Source organism: Herpailurus yagouaroundi, unplaced genomic scaffold, assembly GCF_014898765.1.
Source record: "Herpailurus yagouaroundi ecotype Mexico unplaced genomic scaffold, PumYag 186, whole genome shotgun sequence".
NCBI classification, from domain to species: Eukaryota; Metazoa; Chordata; class Mammalia; order Carnivora; family Felidae; genus Herpailurus; species Herpailurus yagouaroundi.
Window position 1 is genome coordinate 20195109 of NW_024412417.1, and position 14675 is coordinate 20209783.

General features: G+C 41.2%; 1 protein-coding gene across 2 annotated transcripts in view; it reads right to left on the reverse strand.

Annotated features, from left to right (window-relative positions):
- Positions 1-10833: 10833 nt before the first annotated feature.
- Positions 10834-14675, reverse strand: part of SYBU (syntabulin) — a 74415-nt gene continuing 70573 nt past the window's right edge. For both annotated transcript variants that reach the window (XM_040494270.1, XM_040494271.1), the window contains 2 exons: positions 14207-14356; positions 10834-12678 (listed from right to left, as the gene is read on the reverse strand). In XM_040494270.1, the coding sequence (XP_040350204.1) occupies positions 11568-12678; positions 14207-14356 (1261 nt within the window). In that variant the 3' untranslated portion in view covers positions 10834-11567. The remainder of the gene's footprint in view (positions 12679-14206; positions 14357-14675) is intronic.

Consider the following 14675-nt stretch of genomic DNA (forward strand, 5'->3'; position numbering starts at 1 on the left):
GTTTGGGTATAATATGGTCCCGAAAGAAGTTGTGTTGTTAAATACATATGATAAACACTTCATGGTAACAAACTGGCTCTTTTAGCTTTGAAATTTATAGTTTCTGTTTTTGTTTGAATTTTAATTAAGAATTACCAGTTCTAGGAGCTTATTAGTAAAAGTAAAAAAGAAATATGGATAGTCATATATAGAATTAGTGAAGTGCTACCCATTATTTGAATTATGCATTTCATGTATTGAGGTACCAAGTAATGTGCAGACATGTGAAACTTTGTTTTGTGTGTGTGTGTGTACACACACACTATATATATGTATACAAACTGTGTGTGTGTGTATATATAGTTTCCACTTATTTTCCTCTTATTAAGCTGTAGCTAGGGATATCTTCTAGTTGACTCTTGGCTCTTTTTTAGTAGCATAATTTAACTGAGTCAACATTTGAGAACTTAAAATTCAGCATTTAAATTCCTCAGTTTTGACCTGCACTTGCCTCTGACCAGTATGGTGACTATTCTCAGTTGAAGATTGGTGGTTGGGAAGAAGGTGGTAGCTATAGAAACTGGTATCTGGATCAAGCATCCAACACCACTCTATATGCTACCAGTATAGTGCAAATCTAACCATGGCCAGTGTTCCAAAAAGCCTAAGTTTTGTCGTTAATGATGTAAGTACTAAGGGATGGTCTGGGCCTGATATATCTAACACACATCTTGTTCAATCCTGTGTAGTTCAGCTTTAAGATAACCTACTGCAACTATTTTCACAGTCTTTAGCCCCTTGTTTAAAAGAAATCTTTCATAAGGTGTGTAAGAAAATTAAGTTACTGTGGTGAGTAGTTTCGGCTGAACCACATTGAGGGGTGGGGGTTTGCTTCCGGGAAGAAGTTTCTCCCCTCCAGTGAATTGGAGTGCTGAAGAAGATGGTGGGTCCATGAAGAGCTTATTTCAATAGTGAATAACTTAGTAAACTTGTGTTTACCATTTACAAAGATTTTTAAAATTTGAGGTCCTCTCTCCTAATAACAAGGAGCCTTTTTTTTTCTTCATGTAATTTACTTCACTTTAACCAAAGTTGTTCCAAGGTTATAGTATCAACTTGTGATTCCTTTTGTATTCAGCTATTTTTCACTTTGCTTCCCACCTCTTATCTGCCATGCCCCTTAGTCATGACCATTGGGCATGCTCAGTAAGTAACTGAGGTAAGTTTTGAGAGTAGTAAGATGCTTTTCTTTCTTTCTTTTTTTAAAAAAATGTTTATTTATTTTTGAGAGAGAGTGCGTGAGCAGGGGAGGGGCAGAGAGGGAGAAGGAGACAGAATCCAAAGCAGGCTCCAGGCTCTTGAGTCGCCAGCACAGAGCCCAACCCCGGGCCTGAACCCCGAGCTGTCAGGTCATGACTGAGCCGAAGTCAGACGTTTAACTGAGCCAACCAGGCACTCCAGAGAGTAATAAGATTCTTTTCACCAAAACTCTTGGTTTTCTACAGGTGGAAACAGACCCTATTCTAGGAACACACTTTCCTACACACACCTGGCCCCCCAAAACACACCTTTCTACCCTGACTACCTGCTACTGACCTTGCTAATCCACCAGCAGGATCTTTTGCATAGAAACTTTCACAAGAGGGTTGCCTGGTTAAGCATCCAAATCTTGATTTTGGCTCAGGTCATGAATTCACAGTTCGTGAGTTTGAGCTTCATATCATAGTTTGGGGCTTGCTTGGAATTCTCTCCTCTCGCTGCCCCTCCCCTGCTTGCTCGCTCACTCTCTCTCTCTCTCTCAAAATAAATTTAAAAAAAAAGAAAGAAAAAAACTTTCACCAGAAGTCTGTGGCCAACCAGTCTGTGGCCTTCCTTCCAGGAACTTCCATGGATGTTAATGATTTGCTATGTATCAATCTGATTGCACCAATTGTGAGAGCTCAGAATTCTGAGTTGTAGCAATGGTGCAGTATTAAAAAAATTGCCTGAGTTTGCAAATCATTTAAATGGAGATGGTGGTTTTAAGTACTGAGACTATAAGTATTCATTATAGTGCCTGGCTCATACATAAACCCTCAGCAAGTGGTAGTTGTGAGGCCCTGTACACTTTCCACATTTTGCTGTGCTCTATTGGCAGCCCCCTTCCTGTGGACAGTGGGAGTTGACTGATTTTGCCATATTACTTTTAATACATCTTTATGGTGAACTACAAGTTTAATTACAAAAGGGAAAGCTTTATGTGTTCAGAACTGAGAATCTAATTATATCAATGACTTCTCACAATCCAGTGAGGTAGACATTACCCCATCTCACATATGAAGAAACCAGGCAGTTGCATGTTTGAATAACAGGAAAATAGCAAGCTTTGAGAGCAGATGACCTTAGTGGTTAATCAGCATTATTGTGGACTATGATTTTTAAGGCCTCTTTGCTGGAAATTACCACCTGACAAAGTTTGCCATCAGAATTTCCTTTTCATTCCTTTCTCAATGAAAATGATGTTACAAATTATAATAGATAACACCTATTTTTGTTTCCTAAGAACTTCTTTAATAAGGAAATTAGCTTGGCTTTTATTTTCATATAAATAACTGTAGTTGAGTGCCAATGCCATTATGACTGTATTCCTAGTTTACTTGGATCAGATATTATATAATCAAGGCAAAATGAAATATGGTTTATATTCATGCAGTTGTAAAACTATGACTATTAGGTCACTTGATTGGGTCATTATTTTTTTTTTATTTTTTTAACATTTATTTATTTTTGAGAGAGTGTGAGTGGGGGAGGGGCAGAGAGAGAGGGAGACACAGAATCCGAAGCAGACTCCAGGCTCTGAACTGTCAGCACAGAGCCTGATGTGGGGCTCAAACTCACGAACCGTGAGCTCATGACCTGAGCTGAAGTCGGATGCTTAACCAACTGAGTCACCCAGGCACCCCGATTGGGTCATTATTCTAATGAGGCCAAGGTCACAGTTCTTGTGCATGTGTAGGTCAGTGCTGTACCCAGAGACCTTCCTGTTACAAAATGTGTCTATGACCTTGTCCAGTTATGTTCTTAACATGTGTCTTTAGGATCTGGTTGAGAGTGTAAATGGCACAGAAAAAATCATTTCTGTGCATAGGAAATTCAAAGGACATACTCTAAGTTGGTGGTATGCTGAGAGAGATCATTATGGTTTCTTATTCTTATGTCAGTTTGGCTCATTATAAGATAACTTTTGCCCCAAACCAGTTTTATTTGTTAAAATAGTCCTTCATTTACACATCAAGGTGGTTTCCAAATGTGTTGATTATTCCTAAATAAAATCAGTGCTTCCCTATTTTATGGAGACAATGTCATCATCATTAGATATATTGGCCTGTGAAACAAATTTTTAATTTTTTTGACTATTTTTTTGTAATGGTAAATGAAGTAAGATGTGCATAAGGATATAGATATATTTAACTTGTTTCATTTAAGTTTAAAGCACATAAAAATACAGATGTTTTTTATTTCTTTTTGAAGCTTCACAGTGCACCTGAACCTCATAATTGCCTATCTTGATTAGAAGGAACCCTTAAGGAGTAAGATAAGTACACGGGTTCACTGAGTACTTATGGAGTAAGTATGGAGTAAGATAAGTACACTGAGCCTGGGTGGCTCAGTTGGTTAAGCTTCCAACTCTTTATTTTGGCTTAGGTTATGATCTCACAGTTTGTGGGATCGAGCCTCATGTCAGGTTCTGCACTGAGAGCACAGAGCCTGCTTGTGATTCTCCCTCCCTCTCTCTCTGCCCCTCTTCTGCTTGCGTGCATGCACTCTCTCTCTCAAAATAAATAATAAGTACATGGGTGATCACTTTTAAATTTTTTTTCTGTATACTACTTTCAGTGGGAGATGTGAACATTATTAAGACTGCTTTCGTTGTTCATTTTCTCTATATAACCAATAAGCCAGAAATAATGTGCTGGTTCAGAAGAATTAAAGGTCAGTTTAAAATGCCAGTACCTATTGTTTACTGTAGAAAGTAAGGCTGGAAAACCATTTCAAACACTGTGAGCTATTTGATTGTGAGGAAGGAGAAGGAGGGCTTTACCACACCATCAAATTGGAGAAATATTGCAGTTGTTAATAGTTCTCATACTCCAGTTCATTACAGTTCTACTCGGGCAAAATTTGTCAAAGTTATTCAAAATTACTTTGACCAAAAATGACAGCTTCCGGGAATGAAAGTAAAACTATCCCTGAAGGCCGATCAGAAGATCACAATAGGGAGGAACTCCAGGGCAGTGAGGAGCAGGAGGCAGGATGCCTGCCTCTAAAACCATTCACAAGGGGGCTGGCTGTGGGCTTTACAGCCAGAATCATTCTGCATCACCATGGTCCCAAATGTTTTTATGGCCTCGGTACTGAAAATGAGAGATCCTCTTCACAGTTAAACCAATAGATCACTGGCAAACATGTATGAGAAAAGATTAGAAAACATCTCCACGAGTCCTAGCTTCAGCAAGCACAACACAAAAGAATAAAAGGCATCCAAATTGGCAAGGAGGAAATTAAACTTTTACTTTTCACAGAGGACATGATACTCTATATGGAAAATCTAAAAGATTGCTAGAACTGATCCAGGAATTCAGTAAAGTCACAGGATATAAAATCAATGCATAGAAATTGGTTGCATTTCTACATACCAATAAGAAGCAATAGAAAGAGAAATCAAAGAATCAGTCCCATTTACAATTGTACCCAAACCCACAAAATACCTAGGAATAAACCTAACCAAAGAGGTGAAAACACCAGCATTCTTCACAGAGCTAGAACAAACAAACCTAAAATCTGTATGGAACCAGAAAAAACCCCAACAGCCAAAGAAATCTTGAAAAAGAAAACCAAAGCAGGAGGCATCACAATCCCGGACTTCAAGATGTATTACAAAGCTGTAATCATCAAGACAGTATGGTACTGGCACAAAAACAGACACTTAGATCAATGGAACAGAATAGAGAATCCAGAAATGGACCCACAAACGTATGGCCAACTAAACTTTGACAAAGCAGGAAAGAATATCCAATGGAATAAAGACAGTCTCTTCAGCAAATAATGTTGGGAAAACTGGACCGCGACATGCAGAAGAATGAACCTGGACCACTTTCTTACACCATACACAAAAATAAACTCAAAATGGATGAAAGACCTCAATGTAAGACAGGAAGCCATCAAAATCCTAGATGAGAGAGCAGGCAAAAATATATTTAACCTCAGCCGCAGCAACTTCTTATGTAACATATCTCTGGGGGCAAGGGAAACAAAAGCAAAAAACTATTTGGACCTCATCAAAATAAAAAGCTTCTGTACATCAAAGGAAACAATCAGCAGAACTAAAAGGCAACCAATGGAATGGGAGAAGATATTTGCAGATGACATATCGGATAAAGGATTAGTATCTAAAATCTATAAAGAACTTCTCAAACTCAACACCCAAAAAACAAAGAATCCAGTGAAGAAATGGGCAAAAGACATGAATAGACACTTCTCCAAAGAAGACATCCAGATGGCTAACAGACACATGAAAAAATGCTCAACATCATTCATCATCAGGGGAATACAAATCAAAACCACAATGAGATACCACCTCACACCAGTCAGAATGGTTAAAATTAACAACTCAGGCAACAACAGATGTGCTGGTGAGGATGTAGAGAAAGATCTCTTTTGCACTGCTGGTGGGAATGCAAACTTGTGCAGCCACTCTGGAAAAAAGTATGGAGTTTCCTCAAAAAGTTAAAAATAGACCTACCCTACCACCCAGCAATTGCACTACTAGCTATTTATCCAAAGGATACAGGTGTGCTGTTCCAAAGGAGCATATGCACCCCAATGTTTATAGCAGTGCTATTGACAATAGCCAAAGTATGGAAAGAGCCCAAATGTCCATTGATGGATGAATGGATAAGGAAGATGTGGTATATATATACAATGGAGTATTTCTCAGTAGTCAAAAAGAATGAAATCTTGCCATTTGCAACAAGATAAAAAGGTAAATATCATATGACTTTACTCATATGAGGACTTTAAGATACAAAACAGATAAACATAAGGGAAGGGAAGCAAAAATAATATAAAAACAGGGAGGGGGACAAAACATAAGAGACTCTTAAATATAGAGAACAAACTGAGGGTTGCTAGAGGGGTTGTGGGTAAGGGCCATTGAGGAAGGCACTTGTTGGGATCAGCATTGGGTGTTATACATAGGGGATGAATGACTGGAATTTACTCCTGAAATCATTATTGCACTATATGCTAACTTGGATGTAAGTAAGTAAATAAATAAATAAATATTTAAAAAAGGAAGGAAGAAAGAAAGAAAACATCTCCAAGAAGCCTTCATTTGTTTAGGACAGGAGAGGACAGAGCCCTTTAGTATTACTCAGAATACTAGTGCAGGGAACTGAGAGGTATCTCACAGGGGCTCTTACATGAACTGGTTGGTATTTAGTGAACTGGTTTTCTAGCTGTTCTCAGAGGTGATACTGAGACCACTGCAGGGGAGGAGAGGGAGGCAAATGGCAGGGCTCCAGGCTGGGTGTCCTGTGCCCCAACTTCACTTTTATGTGACTTATGTATAGGATTTTTATGTTGAAACATTAAAAAAAAAAAGAGCTACACCTTTTGGGGTGCTTGGGTGGCTCGGTTAAGCATCCAATTTTGGCTCAGGTCATGATCTCATGGTTCATGGGTTCAAGCCCCACCTTGGGTTCTGCACTGACAGTGTAGAGCCTGCTTAGGATTCTCTCTCTCTCTCTCTCTCTCTCTCTCTCTCTCTCTCCCCCACTCATGCTGCTCTCTCTCTCAAAATAAATAAACTTAAAAAAAAGAGAGATACACCTTTTACAAAACTTAAACACTACTGAAGTATTCACAACTTTTAATACCAACTTTTCGGAGTAGCATTTAAGTCTTTTTGAGATTTTAAGAATTATTTGGAATTATTGTTGTAACCATTAGTTATAGCCATTGTGACTGTAAGAGAATCAGCAGTCACAGCACAGTGTGTCTTCCAGAGATTTAAAAATATTACCTGATATACTATGGTTTTACTCTATGTGGACTTTCTAATTGTTTTTGTTTGGAACAACTGAGAGTTTGACATACTTTCAAGATTTGATTGTTAATTTCCTAGGTTATTCCTTCATTGTGTACACTTTGCCTGGTAAGATTGGGAATAAATGAATTGTGTAGAGTACACAAGTAGTAGAAAAAGAAGTGCTCACTGAGCCAAAATGGAAATTAGAAACTACCCCTAAACCTTTTAAAATGAAAAGTCCTCAAGAGAAAAACATAGCAGACCCAACCACTACTTAGGCAAGGCCTATGACAGATTCAAATCACAGACTTCCTTTCTCTCCTGCCACAAATGTCAGCAACGCTTGGCATCTGAGTGCAATGCATTTTTCCCCCTTTCCGAACAGCTCAACTTGGAAAGGTCAGCATATCCCTTTGGGAAAAAATCTTTTCTTATAAATTGGAATGTTTGCACACATAACTGTAGGAAATGTTTAACATTTGCTTTGATGGGACAGCAATTTGTTCAATAGAGTAGAATTGTTCTTCTTTTTCCATGTTCCTGCCTATTTGTTCATCACAGGCACACAATTACTGAAAGCAACTTTGAGTACTTCTTTCTATGAGATCAGATCATCCTGTCCACAAAACCAGCCAACGCCTTGGGCTTCCGAAAGGCAAGCTATGTTTCATCTTTTATTTACTCCAAGGGACTCATTTGTGAGAGACTGTTCTGAATAAAAGCAGTAATTTTCCACAGACTGAAACTCTGAAGAAGGGGAGGAAGGGTGGGGAGACAGAGGGTGAGGAAAAGAAAAACAGAACTGGTCCAGGATCTCCTGTTTCACCTTCGCACACATTCGTTTCAATGTGGATAGGATACTCAGCGTCCAATGTTTCAGATGAGATAATTTTGTTTGAATCTTTTGTTTTACTTAAAGAGGGACACAGATCGTTATGACTACAAAGCAATTCACTGTTTGTGATCAGCTGCCTCCAATTTGATAATCAGCATAAATATTTGTGGTTCATGGAGAATTCTTCACCAGAGCCCATCTTCCCATCCATCTTGAATTGATGAAGAACAGTGCTGAGTTTGTGTGTTATATTTGTTTCTGTAGCAACAGTGGATACCAAAAACAAGTTTATAATTTTTCTGAAGGTAAAAATGCTTTAATTTAGCAATGACTAAAAATAAACATAGGGAGGGACTCTAAGGAAGAAAACAGCATCTAGGTATTGGTCTAGGCTGGACTACAGGAAGGGACCGGAGTCAGCACAGCTCATTATTTTGGGACATTTCCGATTATTCACCTCCAGAAATAGTTTCCCTTCCATTTCAGCCAAATTCCTCTATGGTGTGCTAAGTGCCCATGTGTGCCCTCAGGCACGTGTGTATTCCAGTAGAAGAAATGTCCTACCAGAGACAAACTACTTCTGTCCACACGCTTGCCCTACATCCTATCCCTTCTCATCTTCTCTCCTTCACTTAATCCTTTCTCTCCTAGGTTATCAATTTCTTTCCATTTCTCAACTATGAAAGCATACAAACGTGTTCTATCTCCTCTCAATATTGAAAAATAAAACAAACACTTGTAATTCCTATCCCCTTGTAACTACTACCAACTTCCCTACTCCTTTTGACAGTGAAACTTATTTAAAAAATTAGCGGCACACGTTGATTTCTACTTTCTCTCTTCCATTCACTCTCCAACCCACTTCAATCGTCTATTTCTTCAAAGAAAAAGATCTGGACAGTCACTAAGAGTTTGTCAAAGCCAGTGGGCATGCATCTGTTCTCCTGTTACTCAACTTCTTGGTTGGATTTCCACAGTTGACCACTCTACTCTTGAATCGCTCTCCTCTCTTGATTTTTCCCAGTACTACCTTCACCTGGTTTTTCTCCTACTTTTGGGCTGCTTCTTCTCAGCCTGGTTTGTTGGTTCTCTATCCTCTATTTGAATGTGGACATGCCCTACGACTCAGTCTTTGGCCTTCTTTCTTTCCTTATGCTCTCTCTGGATGATTTTATCCATCCCATCATTTTAATAGTATGTAAATGCTGAAAAGCCCCAGGTTTATAACTCCAGCCCCAATGACTCCTGTGATTTTCACAGTCATATGTAAAATTATGCACTTGACATTTCCACATATATATTTAATAGACACCTCAAATTATTCTCCCTAATGTGTTTCTCTTTCCATTCTCAGTAAATGGTACTACCATTGACTCAGGTGCTCCAGAGTCATCCTTAATTTCTCTCTTTCTTAAACTCTACCGCTTCCCCTCCCCACATCCGATCTCTCTGCAAATCACCTCAGTTCTAAGTTGTATCTTTATTCAAGTTAGTCTCTATATCCACTTCCACCTCCAAGTTGTCATAATCACTCATCTAGACTATTTCACTGGTCTCCCTGCTTCCACTCCTGCCTGCTTACAACGCCTTCTGCACATGGCAGCCATAGTTACAAAAAAGGAAGAAAAGAAACAAGAAAAAAACCCCAGATTATATCACTGTCCTGTTTAAAGTCCATTCATATTTCTCATTGCACCGGGAAGGAATTCAAACCAACCCTAACATGGTTACATGGCCCCATATGAACTCGCTTCCTCTCCACTTCTCCCAGTCGCCGGCTTACTCCACTTCTTCCTCCACTCTAGCCACTCTGGCCTCCTTGATGCCCCATCACATGCCCAACCCCTTTCTGACTCAGAACTTTTGCTTTTGTTCTTTTTGCAACAATTTACTCCCATATCTGCACATACCTGGCACTTTTTAATCCATCAGTACTAATGTTATTTCTTCAGAGATTTGTTCCTTGCCATTATTCCTGTTACTCTTGGTCAAAACACTTTATTTACTTGGAAGTACTTAGCACTTAGTACTTACCTAAAATGATTTTCTTCATTTATTGGCATGTTCTGTGTCTTTCACGGACAGAACCTAAACTCCCTGAAGGCAGAAACCTTATCTGTCCCCTTCAGTATTGCTGACTGATCCAGTGAAGTGCCCAGCACCCAGAAGTATTTGTTGGGTGAATTAATTCATTCAACGACAATTTTTAGAACGCCTACTATGCATACTGTTTTAAGTTCTTGACATACAACTGTGAACAAAACAGAACACAGATCCCTGCCCTCAGAGACCTAGTATTTTAGTGGGGGAAATGGGCAATAATCAAGACATAGAAAGTCAAAATACAGTATGTTTAAACGTGGTAAGTGCTATGGGAAGAAGAGTCTCTGGGTGAGAACTTAGGATCTTCTCTTCGCTTTGTGGTAGAGTGGAAAAAACCATTTGCTTTGCAGACACTTGAAATCCTGGCTTCTAGAGATGAACCATGAAACTGTGAGCATTTTACCTCTTTGAGGTTTAGCTCCCTTATCTGTAAAATAGAATACCCCACCTCACAAGGGACAAATAAAGTAACAGAGATCAAATATTACCTCATCCTTCCCAGCCACCCTATTATTCCAAGGGGAGGAAGCATAGGGTGCTAGCACATTCTCCCCCTCTGCATCCCTGACATGCTTAAAGAAAATCAACCCAACTTTTCTGAAAATACTCAACACATCTTAGTGAATAAATGTATGAACAAACAAATGTATCAGTAATTTCAGAGCAATCAAAGCTACTTTCAGTCAGAAACAATGCTTTTTTAGAGTAGGAAATCCTCGCCTCTTTTAATCATTGTTTTCCCTCTTTCTCATTTCTTAAGTCCATTTTTTATAGACCCCTACTGATAAAGAAGAAAGTATCCATTTAGCCTTTCTTACCATTTACAGAAGTAAAACCACACAGGTAATTATTTTACGGGAGGATAAAACATTTATTTAAATGTAAACACTAATCTTTATTTTCATCATGCTGAAGTGTGTGGTTACAAACAATTTCCAATAAAACACTATATAATAAGCAAAAAATAAGTTAATACATCGTAAACTTACATACAGTCTCATCAATTAACAGGTTTAGGAACAAACAAGCCATTTCACGACTTTGAAGCTACATTTAGTAAAAAATTGCAAACACTCAAATCTTATCAACCCCAAGTAAGACGCTAAGGAGCTATTCAAGACTTCTTCAAACCAATTACACAAGTACAGTTTTATTTTTGGTTACAGTCCCCTGCTGTGCACAAGACCATTGGAATGCTGTAACAATTACACATTTTAAAACGGCACAAAGCAAAGCAAGGAGATAACATGCCAGCCTTACAGAAGCTGTCTTGAAAAGTGCAAACTCTGCATTTTCTCTTCCTGAACCACTAGGATAAGAACGGGTACCTCAGACGACACGGCAGGGTCATGAGCATGCTTTCTCTACCACTGGTGGGGCATTTACTTGAACCAGGTCTCCATGCCTTTGAAGATACCTCCGGCTTTAAACAGTGAACAGGCTTCAACTAAATATAGTGCAAATCAAATACCGAGGAGCAAAAACGACAGACTAGAGGCCGCCGCAAGTCGACCTGCTGTTTCTCCACCTGGCACGACGCCACACAGGACAGATTGGCACACGGAAACGACGACTTCTATTTTAGGTTTTGATGTGAAAGGCGGTGCGGCGGAGCGAATGCAGGGCGACCACACAGCAGCCCCGGAGCAAGGCCCCGATGTTGTAGACGGGATCCGTCCCCCCTCTCTGAGTACTGAATGCCCACAGAACAGTGGGGACCACGGGGGCAGCCACAGCCAGGAGATCCACCAGGAAACTGCTGCTCCAGTACTGCGTCCCTACGGCCCCGCGCGACAGCGGGATGATGCCGTCCAACCTCTCTTCCATGGGGCCTGCAAAATCCAGCTCGCTCATGAGGCGGGTTGCGGGAGCTTCCGGATCCACCGTGGCGGAGGGGGTCTCCACGGGAGACAAAAGGATGGCCGAGTTGGGGTTTCTTGGCGTTAAATCCACCATGAACGCAGAGATGGACTCGGGGAAGCTTAAGCTTTCTGTCGAGTCAGCCCCGGACTCGTCAGGCGATGCTGAGCTCGAGGGCCACGGGTCCCGGAGCTGGAGCACGTGCTGAATGAGCTCCGAGACGGCGGGGCTGTAGGGCACCACGTCGGTCTGCACCGCTCGCTCCACCACCGCACTGCCCTCTTCCTCCCCCACCGCCAGGGGGAGGCCGTCGAGGGCCGCTGCCGCGGGGGCGGGGTGAAGGAGCTCCAGGTCGCCCGCCTCTGCGGTGGCGGTGGTCACCATGCCATCCAGCAAATCTGTGCGGTCGGCCAGACCGTCTCCCACCAGCGGCTCGCCGTCGGCCCCTTCCTCGGTGCCCTGCTCCTCCGGAGACAGCCCGTCTGCCATCTTGCCGAAAGGGGTGCCGAGGGGGAAGCTGTTCTCTGGGGAATCGCATGGGAAGTCCAGGCACAGTTCATCCCTCAGGGAGCCACTGTGCGCCATCTCCATGCTCTGCAGTAGAGACTCCAACTTCTTGTTTTGAATATTTATGTCCACAAAATATTTCTGAATGCCTTTATCTTTATCAGCCAAGTTGCTCCTCATAGTTTCGATGACCTGTTTGAGCTGTTTGATCTCCTTCCTGGCTTCCTTCAGGGCCAGCTGGGCCTCCACGCGGTGGCACTCTTCTTCAATCCAGTCTTCCCTCATCCGGGCCAGCTGGGACTTGAGCTCCACAATCTCGCTTTCCCTGCAGGGAGAAGGCAAGGTCAACTTCCAACCGGGCGCCTAGCGATTCTGCCCTAAGGCCAGGAGCCTGGGCTCTTGCCCTTGAAACTTGGAGGTTAAATCAGTTTTGATTTTTTCTTTTCTCTCACAGGTATTAGCCGGGAACTGCCCCCCTTAATTGCAAAATAGCAAAAATGATAAGAGTAACTAGAATCAGAATAAAAAATGTGACTATTGTCTGATTTTCTTTTCTTTTTGAGTGCTATCAGGCGATGCGCGAAGTGTAAGCATTAGCCTCTATTCGGTATTTAATATTTGAAATTTCCTTAATAGGACACATTAGAGTTTCTTAGCCTCCTTTTATGTCCGTAGACCACCTTTTTCGTATATCTACACTTTCTGGAAGTAAAGTTCATTTCACTTTTAATTACCGATCAAAGATGGAAGGCAAACTGGTAAGTTTTAGCCTTGCAGAACTGTTCTGATCATATTCCAGTAATAATTTGAATTTTTTTGAATTATAAAATGCTGCATATTGCAAGGACTTTGTGAAAATTATTCCCTCTCTTCTCAGGGGAAAATGCTAGTGGATCCATCCTACACTGAAGAAAATCTATCCCATTTTTTAGATCCTTCACAGGACCCTGATTTCAAGATCTTTGTTGGCGATTCCTCCTGATAATTTCTTCACAATGTAAATACAAGTCCTCATATTCTCAGTGGATATGAAAACCAGGCAGTCAGGATCCTGATATACATGAGGAGATGTTGTTAATTTTGCTTAAGTTTAGACCGGAGTAGTCTCCAGTTTCATTGCCTTCCCCTGCTTCCCTGCCATGACTGCTCAAACCCTCACAGGGATTCTTCAAATCATAAACAAAGACTTCCAGAGAGTAAGGTCTGACTCACGCCACCCCTGCCCTGAACTCTCAGCCACCCTGGTCAGAGCTCCATTCATCTATCCCAAAAAGTTCCGAGGGAAATCATGAAGCAGAAAATCTGGCCTGCCCCAAGATGTCAAAGGTCTTTTCTTTTCTCTGTGATAAGATCTCTTAAGCATGGGCTTTTTTTTTTTTTTTTTTTTTTGGTTTTTGTTTTTTACCTTAACACTTAGCCAAGAATAATGAACCTCTTCCTTCGGCCCAGAAATAGCTTGCAGGAATCATAGTGCACATGGCCGTCCACGCTCTCAGAGAGATAAACAGGACTCAGTAGGGGCCCCATGTGTGACCCTTACTGCTGGAAGTATGGGATTGTTCCTGCCAGTGTTCCTGCCATTTAAAAATAGCCACGCACACACCCAACCCTTCATGTCCGAGCTGTACACACCCAGAAGCAGAGGTTCCCCTCAAACCTTAGAGGGTCCCCGGTGCTCCTGAAACAGCCAAATCACTGAGGAATAGGAAATGGCTCTTTTGAAAGGCTGATTTCAGGAATTTACCAAAAATGAAAACAATTTTCTTTTCTATTTCTCTATAGTGTGGGTTTGTGTTTGATTTCATGGAAAAAGAAACCATCCTTAGCTCAGCGTGCAAGGAATGCAGATTCACCTTTCATGAAGCCGGCGCTCCGATTCCTTCAGCTTGGTCTTCAGGTGTCTCACTGTAACCTCTTTTTGCTGCAGAGGAGTCAAATATTGCTCTGGGTTTGGGGGTTTGACACCATGATTTTCACCACAGGACATGTACCTTCCAGACCGCCTGAAACAATCCAAGCAATGAAATGTTACTTTTTCTATAAAAAGAAAAGTGACGGCACAGCTCACAGCTAGGGAAGAAAAGACAGCTGGGTACCGGGGTCTGAAACCTCAATGATGCAGGATTCACTTAAGAAGGGGTTGTAATGTTACCTGCTGATCTTAGGACTGCTCATCACTCAGGAGAGTGTGGGGAGGGTGTTTGTGGAGAGGGTGTACACAGTGGAGAGGGAGGAGTTTTCTATGGCTTAACAATGACCTCATACAAAATAATACATGATTGTGCACAGGCCTGCCTGTGGATTGATTCGGAGTAATGCACT